The following is a 10938-nucleotide window of genomic DNA, read 5'->3' on the forward strand; positions in this document are numbered from 1 at the left end:
TGGGCTGGATTCAAACCTGCCACCTTAGGTGTATGTGGCTGGTGCTTTAGCCACTTGAGCCACAGGCACCGAACCAGGTGATAATTTTCCAGAGTTAATATTGAGAGAGTTCAAAGAAGGCTCAATGCCTCTTCATAGAAAAGCCCATTTCCAAGATTCCCAAAAATTCGCTCTCAGAAATAGACTTATGATAGAATAGACAATGACAAAAACTCACTTCTCAGAGTTTGACACATTCAGTGCACACTGTGCTGCTTAGAATCTGAACAGGTCTCACATTCCCATTCTTTCCATTCTGGCCCCCTGACATGTTCCTGACAAAACACACCCCCTGGGTAGCAGAGACAGAGGAGAGAATTCCCACTCAGTCACAAGTCAAGCTCAGAGACATAAAAAAGGATGAGAGGGAAACATCATACAGTTTTTGTTTCAGAGACCTAAAATAAAGTTTGTCTTAAAAGATAACTGGACTAGTCAGAAGCATATAACTGGGTAGTATGTCAAGCCAGTTTGAACGCTGGGCCTGTGAGGAGCTAGGCCTGAGTTCAGCCCTATGGTAACCCTATTTAGACAAATGACGCTGAAACACAAGCGACAAAACAAGAACAAGCAATAACAACAACAGAAATAAAAGCTATTTCTGAGGGGAGATGGAATCAAACAATATGAATATTCACGTCCCACAAAGAACCAAAAAATATACCAATACCAGAGTCACTTATAAGACTAGTCACCAACAAAAACGTTTCTCTCACTAATCTTAACTTTGGAAAGGACAATGATCTTTTACCATCTGTTCAACCAGAGCCCACAGAGAGGGAGTCAAACTGGTAAGTAAAGTATCTTACCACATGCTGGCGGAACAGAGTTCCAATCTTCCTGCTGCAGCTTTTAGGAGAGCCACAATGCATCTCATTGTGGCTTTAAGATCCTGCCAAATTCTCTAACTGTAAGGATCATGGTGAAATTCTCCACTTTTCCCTTGGTTGGTTTGCTGAAAGATCTCACAATTACAGCTGATTAATAAGAGAAAGGATTATTTCCAAATACCATGCCCATGGAGAGAACCACAAGAATGATTATCCAATGCCTCAATGATAGTCAGATACCATTACAGATGTCTTTTTGAAGGGAGGGGAGAGAATGTGGAGTATGGGTGCAGTAAATAGATTGACTCATAAATTAACATGAGAGACAGGTATTGTGCTTTAAATGTTTGGGCCAGGTCTCCTAGCATTCAGGATGAGGAAAGGAAGTCATTTGTTCCCTTTGATCTCCTGATCAGGTCGGTCTGGTTTTATGCAGATAGAAAACCCTTCCTAATGCTTTCTGATTGTGAATGGCCTTTAATTCAAAATATTCTTTATGTTAAGTAGTCATATTTTGGGGTAAAATTTCCTTAGGTTTTAACTGTGTTCAAGGTGGAGAGTGAAACTAAAACTTGTCCATACAGCCAGAACCTAGAGCTAGAAAACTTTTGTTACTGACCCACATAAAACACAAAGAGAAACTTGTTACTCAGGGCTCTATATGATTTCCATTAGGAATCAAAACTCCAAGGTGCATTACACACTGGTTCAAAATATTAAATCACCCTATCCACTTGATGCAGACATTTCTAAGCTGAGAAATTAACATGCAACTTGAATTACATTGGTACATGGTCTAGAGGAACATTTGCACCATCCAAGCGGCCACTTAGATATCCAAAGTTGGGGGAAAAGGAAATGATCATTAAAGCTTTAAAAAATTGCAGAACACAAGGAAAGGATTCTTTAAGAACAAGGTCTGTAGATTCTACCAATGAGGATTAACATCTCAAGAATTGGATGTAATCGAATATCAGGAAGACACTAAAAATCAATATTTCAAATAATTAAAGAGGACTTCTTTTCCAACCCAAAGGAGGTAATAGTGACTAGACTCACCTCTCATCCAAAACAATCAAAAACCTAGACCATATATATGAAAATATTATTTTCAGGACATAGGGCATCAGGTAATGAAGAACAGAGATTCCCAAGAGATGGGAAGCTAATGAGGTGATCCCTACAGTTTCTCAGTTTACTGGCCTAGAAACCACTGTGCAGGGAGGAGAAATGCAGCCATATTCTGACAAAATCTCGGAGACAGAGATTAAAGTCCAGGGACATCAAATTTGATAGATGTCTCAGGATAGAGTAATAGAAGACAGCTACACACAGAAGGAACTCCAGGTATCTGTGTAGAGTCTCTTGAAGTACTGATTATTGCTTATTTTTGAGGAAACTACCCAATTCTAGTGAAATAACTACTTGGACAGGTTAGAGAAAACAGTACCCAGCACTCACACAGTGCCTGGAGTAGTCCCACCAACTCATTTGGAAACTGTTTCATGGGGTATTGAGTCTTCAATAGGGTCTTTCTTTAGATAGCCCTGGATAAAATAATGTTGCTGTGTTCTCATCTAAAAATCTTAACAGCAAGACCTAAAAGGATCCAAATGTTTCCAAGTAACTGTATCCCAGAACAAAACTTTATGAATATAATAGAGTCAAATGTTTAAAAAGATAAGTGAGAGGAAGTTCCATTTCCTGGATGGCAGCATAAGGAGCTCAATGGATCCACTCTCTAGCAAACAAGTATAAGGGATGAAAACTATTTTATAAAACCAATCACTTAAAGTCTCTCAAAATTAGCATATACTTAATGAAGAAACATTTATGCAGGAGAACCTCCTAAAACTTAAGAATAATTCAAAACAAGAACCTTTGACACTTGAGCCATTATACACTTCACCCTGAACCCACCCACCCCCACCCCTTTGTGCAGATTGATAGAAGCCCCATGCTGAGAGGTGTGGCTAAGAAGATAGGGCTCTCTCCCCTTAACTTAGTGATTTTCAACCAGTGTGTCCTGGTAAGCTATGAGAGGATTTTAGGTGTGCCACAGAGATTTTTTAAAAATCATTAATTAGGGTGGTGCCTGTGGCTGTGAGTAGGGCACTGGCCCCATATACCAAGGGTGGCAGGTTCAAACCTGACCCAGGCCAAACTGCAACAAAAAAATAGCAGGGCATTGTGGTGGGCACCTGTAGTCCCAGCTACTTGGGAGGCTGAGGCAAGAGAATCGCCTAAGCCCAGGAGTTAGAGGTTGCTGTGAGCTGTGATGCCACAGCACACTACTGAGGGCAATAAAGTAAGACTGTAACAACAACAACAAAAAAAATGATTAAATTATTTTCAAAAGAAATTCAAAGTACCATAAGTATATTCTTTGTTTTAACTTTTTTTGATCAACATAATTTAAGTGTGCTACAGAAGTTTAACTATAGGTTCAAGTGTGCTGTGAAATAAAAAAGGTTGAAAAACACTGCCTTAGCTTCTAATCAAGGAGTGTATTAATAGTATCTCATAGGGAGGGCCAGCACTTCTCATCCCCTTAAGTTTAAGAGATTAAGTTGATGGTGAATATGACTAAGAGGTTGGAGGATTTTTTTTCTACCTGACCCCTCCTCATAGGATAATAACTTCAGAAATGACAGGGAGAGATTTTTGAGACTCCTGTCACCTTTGCCCAAGATTACTTGTAGGACAGACATTCTTTGCAGAGAGAGACAGTCTGAGAAGGCTAGAGGTTTTGCTGAGGAAAGAGTTCTTCCCAAATGAACTTGACTTTATTTGAAACAGAAAGTGGGGAATTTCAAACCTAAAGGCTCTCTTGAAAACAATAGAGATTTTGGTGGTAAGCAAATTAAAGGAGTCCTGTGGCTCCTCTTAATTAGGAGCAACATGCTAACCATAGGCCAGCTAGTTCACCAGAGAAACTAGGGAAACAACCAAGAAGAGCCTCTTGTGGTCAGAAAAAAACCCCAGCCTTGCCTGAATTTAATTGGATCAGGCTGCAAAATAGTTTGTGCCCCAGGGCACTGTGGAAGGCAGTAAAGCAATTACCTAGGAATTAGTGGAGCCTAACAGTTTGGTATGATGCTAAATCATGGAGATGGCCTACCAGAAAGATCAGGTAAAAAAGAAGTCAAAAAGAGTCCTACTAAAACCAGTGTCATCCCATGAAGACTATGTTAATGTCCATATCTGTGCCCTCTAAAGAGTGATACTTAGTCTATCCTGGCCTGGCATGGTGTCTCACACATGTACTCCTAGCCTCTGAGCTGAGGTAGGTAGAGTTCAAGACCAGCCTGAGCAAGAGCAAGACCCCATCTCTAAAAATAGCCAGGTATTGCAGTGGAGGCCTGTATTCCCAGCTACGTGGGAGGCTGAGGCAAGAAGATCACTTGAGGCCAAGAGTTTGAGGTTGCTGTGAGCTATGATGGCATGACACTCTACTGAAAGTGACAGAGTGAAAAAAAAAAAAAAGTCTGTTATGGGCCAGGAAGGTGGCTCATGTATTACACTTTGGGAGGCCAAGGCAGGAGGAATCTTTGAGGAGTTGAAGACAAGCCTGAGCCAGAGCCAGAGCCAAACCCTGTCTCTATTAAAAATAGAAAAATCAGCCAGGTATTATGGCAGGCACCTGTAGTACCAGCTACTCAGGAGGCTGATGCAAGAGGATCACTTGAGCCCAAGAATTTGAGGTTTCTGTGAGCTAACATAATGCCACAGTATTCTACCCAGGGCAACAGAGTGAGACTTTCTCTCACACAGACACACACAAAAATAGAAACAGTCTATCCTAGTCACCAAAGAAGTAAGAGAACAACAACAAAGGCAAGCCTTAGAGAGGGAGAGAGGGAATCATCCATATTTGTCACAATATATTACCCAAAAAGTTTGGTTTTCAACAAAAAATTATGAGACAAGCAAAGAAACAGGGAAGTATGATTCATACACAGAAAAAAAAAAAGGGAGGGCAACAGATACTGCTTATGAGAGAGCCCAGATATTGTATTTGACAGAGATTTCAAAGCTTTTTAAAATATTGTCAAACAGCTAAAGGAAATCATGCTTAAAGAAGTAAAGGAAATTCTGATGATGAATGTTTCATTGTATAGAGAATATTAATAAAATAAAAATATATATAAAAAGAACCAAATAGAAATTCTGAAGTTGAACTGAATAACCAAAATGAAAAATTCACTAGAGGGGCTCAACAGTAGAATTCAATTATTAGAAGAAAATTTCAGTAAGCTTGAAGATATATATAATAGGTTTTATGCAATCCGAGGAACAGAGAGAAAAAAGAATGAAGAAAATAATTAAATAGAGCCTCAGAACCATTTCAAAACAGAGCCACCATTAAGCCCACCAATGTGTGCATAAAATGAGTACCAGAGAAGAGAGAGAAAGGACCATAAAAAAAATTCGAAGAAATAATAGCTGGAAAATCCCCAAATTTGTTGAAAGACATAAATCTGCTCATACAAGAAGTTCAGTGAATTCCCAGTACAAAGAGATGTGTACATAGACACATCATAGTAAAATGTTAAAAAGGTAAATAAAGCAACAAGAGAAAAAGGAATCATTATATGCAGTGGAATCCCAATAAAATTAACAAGTGCCTTCTCATCTGAAATGATGGAAACTAGAATACATATACAAAATGCTGAAAGAACCCATCCACCAAGAATCATCTTATATCCACTGAAACTATATTTTAAAAATGAAGGCAAAACAAAGACATTCTCAGATTATCAAAAACTGAAAGGATTTGTGGCTAGCACTGCATTATAAGAAATATTAAAGGAAGTTATTTAGGCTAATGGTAATTGGCATTCAAAGAAAGAGCACCAGTAAAAATAAATGTGTAATCATAAAGGACAGTATAAATCTATATTTCTTCTCAACAGCAGCACAAGATGCTATTTCAAAAAGCACAACAAAAAGAATAAAGGAAATTAGGAGCAATGTCTCACCAATTTTCTCATCATAGAAAATACCAATAAGGAAATAAAAATCAAAAAGAATCACGTACAAATCCTCAAGCTGCAAATTTCAATAACTTCTTGTACAGTTTACCAATATCACATTGAAATAGTGTTTCCAGTTTCCAAAGTACTTACACACATCCTCGCTGTCCCTCTTGATAGACCTTACAGGTTGGCAGAACAAGCAATATTGTCCTTATTTTATATAAGAAGGATCCAAGGATCAGAATTATTTCAGTTTACCAGGTTTGTATGTGGTACAGTAGAACTAGTGCCAAGTAGTGCGGCACAGAAGTCAGGAGAAGTTCTAGAGTCAGATCGCCTGATTATTTTCTACCACTTACTATTATATCACTTTGAACAAGTTACTTAACCTCTTCAAGACTCTGTTGCCTCACCTGTAAAGTGGACAGATTAACATTTATATTATCTATCTCATAGGGTTGTTCTGAGGAATAATTGAGATACTGTGTTTCCCTGAAAATAAGACCTTCCCAAAAAATGAGCCCTAGCAGGATTTCTATGCATTTGTTAAGTATAAGCCCTACCCCAATAATAAGACCTAGTGCTAGGCGTGGCTATCCAGCATATCTGCATAGCCACATCATGCATTTTGGCGTGGAGAAGACATCCCCTGAAAATAAGCCTTCTTGAGAAAATAAGTCTTCTTGAGAAAAAATAAATAAAAGACAGTGTCTTATTTTGGGGGAAACACGGTACCAGATACACTCTGTAGCTGATACCTAGAAAATATAGTAAGTGCTTATTTCATGTTGGCTTAAATTATTGTTCTGATTATTCTAATTGATGCCTTTCCCACTACACCTTAATGCATTTATAGTTACTCATTTTCAACCACATAACCTTTTAGGATTACTTTCATCTTAATCTTTTTGTTCTCTAAACATTAACACTAACTTGTCTTTATCATACAATAAAGTCACACTGATGCTGGTATTATAGAATTTAGTACATGTCTAGTATGTGCCTAGATTTGGTATCTTTTTAAAAAAAAATTCTCTACCAAGCCTTGCATGGTATTTCACCCTTGAAAATGATAGCTCCTATGTGAATTCTTTCTAGCTGAAGTGAACTTTGTGGAGAGGGTAAATTTGATATCTCCTTTGAAGTATGTGCTGAATTCAGTGGATGAAGAGACATGAAGGTGGAGAAGCTGTATTAGCAAAGTCATGGTATCTGAAAACACAGCATACTCAGGACAAATGTATTAAATTTAAAAAGCCTTAGGCCTGGCATGGTGGGTGGCTCATGCCTGTAATGCCAGCATTTTGGGAAATTGAGGAGAGAAGATCACTTGAGCCCAGAAATTTAAGACGAGCCTGGGCTACACAGTGAGATCTATCTCTAAAAAAAGTGGGGGAAGGGCATGAAATGAAATGAAAGATGCCAAGTTGTTGGTGAGTTGTTGGTGAGTGTGGTCATTATGTTTATGTTATCTGTCACTAGATGGAGTCCATGAGCCTAGGGAACTCCTGGTTGGACTTTACCATACCTCTGTGCCTTTGTTTTTTTGTTTTTTTTGAGACAGAGTCTCACTCTGTTGCCCTGAATAGTAGAGTGTCCTGGCATCATAGCTCACACAATCTCAAACTCTGGGGCCTTTGAAAGGAAGAATAATACTTTTTTTAAAATTTGGTAAATAGATTTCAGTAGCAGTATTTTTGAGGTTTAGGGTTTTTTTTAAGTTGTAATATTATTATTATTTTATTTATTTAATGTTTTTGAGAATTTCATTCTGTTGCCTAGGCTAGAGTGCTGTGCTGTCAGCCTAGCTCACAGCAACATCAAACTCCTGGGTTCAAGCAATCCTCCTGCCTCAGCCTCCCAAGTAGCTGGGACTGTAGATGCCTGCCACAGCACCTGGCTAATTGTTTTTCTTATTTTTAGTAGAGACATGGTCTTCCTTTTGCTCATGCTGGTCTCAAATCCTAGGCTCAAGCAAGCCTCCTGTCTCTGACTCCCAGAAGGCTAGAAGTATAGGCATGAACTACCATACTCTGCTTTATTTTTATTTTATTTAATTAATTTATTTATTTATTTAAAGACAAAGTCTAACTCTGTCACCCAGGGTAGAGTGTCATTGCATTATAGCTCACAGCAACCTCAAACTCTTGGGCTCAAGCAATCCTCTTGTTCTCAGCCTCCCACGTAATTGGGACTACAGGTGCCCACCACAACGTCAGCTAGTATTTCTGTTTTTAGTAGAAGCAAGGTCTAGCTCTTGCTCAGGCTGGTCTCCAACTGCTGAACTCATGTAATCTACCTGACTCAGCCTCCCAGAGTGGCAGGACTATGGTGTGAGCCACTATGCCCAGCCATTACTTTTATTTTTAAAGAAAAGGTCTCACTATTTGGCCTTGAATTCCTAGGCTCAAGTCATCTTCCTACCTGAGCCACCCAAGTAGCTGGGATTATAGGCCCAAACCACTGCACTCTGCAGATAGCAGACTTTTTGGATTTGCCTTTTTAAAAATATTATTATCAGTTTATAAAACTGCAAAATTCTTTAACTCATCCTGCACCCTTAAAATAATTTTAAAACCACATTTTAATATCAGTCCTAAATCTTTCTGATAGTAAGAATGTTTTTAATTTAATTTACTTTATTATTGAATGTCAGTTAAAAAATTAAGTTGTTATCCTCTGATCCAAAGCCCCAATATTCAGAAACTCTTGATTTCAACCCACTTATACATTTTCTCCCCCATGAACTCCCATTCAAATACCAGTAAGAACAGGTGTTGCATTATTTACTAAGTGTCAATTCTTAGCATAACATAACACATACATGCATTTCTAAAACCTTACATGGTATGAGGAATCATGAGAGAAAGGCTAGGATAAGCAATTTTTCTTCATCAAGGTTGTCAAAAGGTAAGAACCTTAAGGCTAATAACAGATAATAATAGTGCTGGTGAGTATTTCAGTCACAAGTATCTTTTGCTTTTTATTTTGGGTGGAAATGGGCAGTGGGAAAACAGCAAATGAATACATGAACTGGTTGCAAAAAGCATCTTGGGAACTTTCCAGGCGTCAAGGAGGATGCAGTTAACTTATTCAATTGGTCTGTATGCAAGGCAATATGTGAACAAGGTGTGATCTAATTCCTTTTTTGTGTCTTTCTATGCAGCACATGCCCCTATAGTCGGCCTCCCTTTGGCTATGGAAATTTTCCAAGTTCAATGCCAGAATGTCTTGGTTATTATGAAGACAGGTACCAAAAACATGAGGCTATGTTTTCAGCTTTAAATAGAGACTATCCTTTTAGAGACTACCCAGATGAACGTACACACAACGAAGACTCTCGGAGTTGTGAGAGCGTGGATGGGACCTCTTACTATAACAGTCATGGCCACAGTGGGGAAGAATACCTAAACCCCATGCCTCAGCTGGACATTGGAGCCCTGGAGAATGTCTTCACAGCCCCAACATCAACTCCCTCTAGTATCCAGCAAGTCAATGTCACTGACAGTGATGAGGAAGAAGAAGAAAAAGTGCTCAGGAATTTATAATTTTAAAACAAATATGCACAGAAAATAAACATTTCTTAAAATATATTCTGGGTCAGTTGGTGTGAGAAAAAAGCCTAGAATACTTTGCTGAGAGTTTTCAGCCATGATTTGAGCAGTCAAAACCAAATGCAATTTATGTCTTCATAAAGTTTTGATTAAAGTCCTGATGTTTCATTGTAGGAATATTTGAGATATGAGGTAGTTTATTTTTATGGCCGAGATTTGCATCAACATGTGTTATCATTACTTTATCTTGGAACATGCAAAATATTGAAGGCTCACAATTGTATGTGAGGGGAAAGGGAGTATATATCTGGATAAGTGTGATTTGTATTTTATCTCAAGATACATTTATTTTTCTTAAATGAATTTTTGGAGTTTATATAATACGGATGTTGTCAGTTTTTATGTAACATTTTGAAAATATTTTGGTAGCATTTAGTGACTAAATTTAGTTCACACTAATAACCAATTATAAGTTGCAAATGTGTTTTAATGGCACCTGGGTAATTCCTTCAGATAAATATAGTCATTTCTGTTTCTAAACATTTTTATCATCATTTTTGAATTTTTTCCCATTTGGTATGCATTTGTTCTATTTTTGTTATAATTAAATAAACACAGATAAAATTGTTCTTGTTGAATGTTTTCTGTTTGGGAGATAGAAATAAGCAAAATGAATGTTATTCATGGAAGATTGTTTTCCACTACATATATATATGCATATAGGCATATATATATATGACATATATATATATATTTTTTAACCTAATAGCTTCTGGAATTGTGCATATCCTTTTAGCTTACACGAAACTTAAAACCAGGGAGTTTATTTAAGACCATGTGGAATTTATTTAATTCACAATGAACAGAAGAATCCTACTTGTGATGTAACCTCTTGGAAAGTGCCCACTTATGAGAAAGAAGACCTTTTTAGAATAGTATCAGCATCACCAGTGCTAGTTTGGATCATGGTAAAAGACAGATCTACAAGGAACAAAGTGAATTGATAGTGGATAATAGCCACAAACTCCAGTATACTTTTCCCTTGATGATCTGTATAATTTATGCAAATTGAGATCTTGCTATTTAAAACTATGTGGAAATTGTGTATGGAAATCTGTTCTACAGCTTCCAGTTTCTTCCTTTACTAAACCTGTATTTGTTTCTTAAAGGTTGTTAATGTTGTAACATTTCTTCATCCCTCTACTTACTGTAAGTAACATTTCCTCTCCCATTTCCTCTCCCAATAAAAATTTTGTTTTCCTATTTTATATTTTATTTTTTATTCTTATACACAGTACCATTTTGATGTAGTTAAAGAGAAAACTTGAATTTCTTGGTGATAGTAAGCAAATACTATTTCACTTCACATCTGAACTAAAGAAACATTTGGTTGTCCACACATTTACATGAAAGAGGAATCTATACAAATTTGACCCATTTTACCTCATCTTGTTTAAATAGCACCTTTGTGACTAAACTGGGTTTTGATCATGGGCCATATATTTTTTTTTTTTTCAGACAGAGTCTCACTTGGTC

At 37.4% G+C, this 10938-nt stretch overlaps 1 protein-coding gene across 2 annotated transcripts in view; it reads left to right on the forward strand.

The window, feature by feature from the left end:
- Positions 1–10031, forward strand: part of SOX30 (SRY-box 30) — a 35619-nt gene extending 25588 nt beyond the window's left edge. Inside the window, exon 5 of one of the 2 annotated variants that reach the window (XM_003782001.2) lies at positions 9015–10031. In XM_003782001.2, the coding sequence (XP_003782049.1) occupies positions 9015–9396 (382 nt within the window). In that variant the 3' untranslated portion in view covers positions 9397–10031. The remainder of the gene's footprint in view (positions 1–9014) is intronic. The other variant, XM_012807788.2, reaches the window with a different exon arrangement.
- The last annotated feature ends 907 nt before the right edge of the window (positions 10032–10938 follow it).

This window comes from Otolemur garnettii, unplaced genomic scaffold (assembly GCF_000181295.1).
Source record: "Otolemur garnettii isolate 467f Iridium unplaced genomic scaffold, OtoGar3 scaffold00003, whole genome shotgun sequence".
NCBI lineage: Eukaryota > Metazoa > Chordata > Mammalia > Primates > Galagidae > Otolemur > Otolemur garnettii.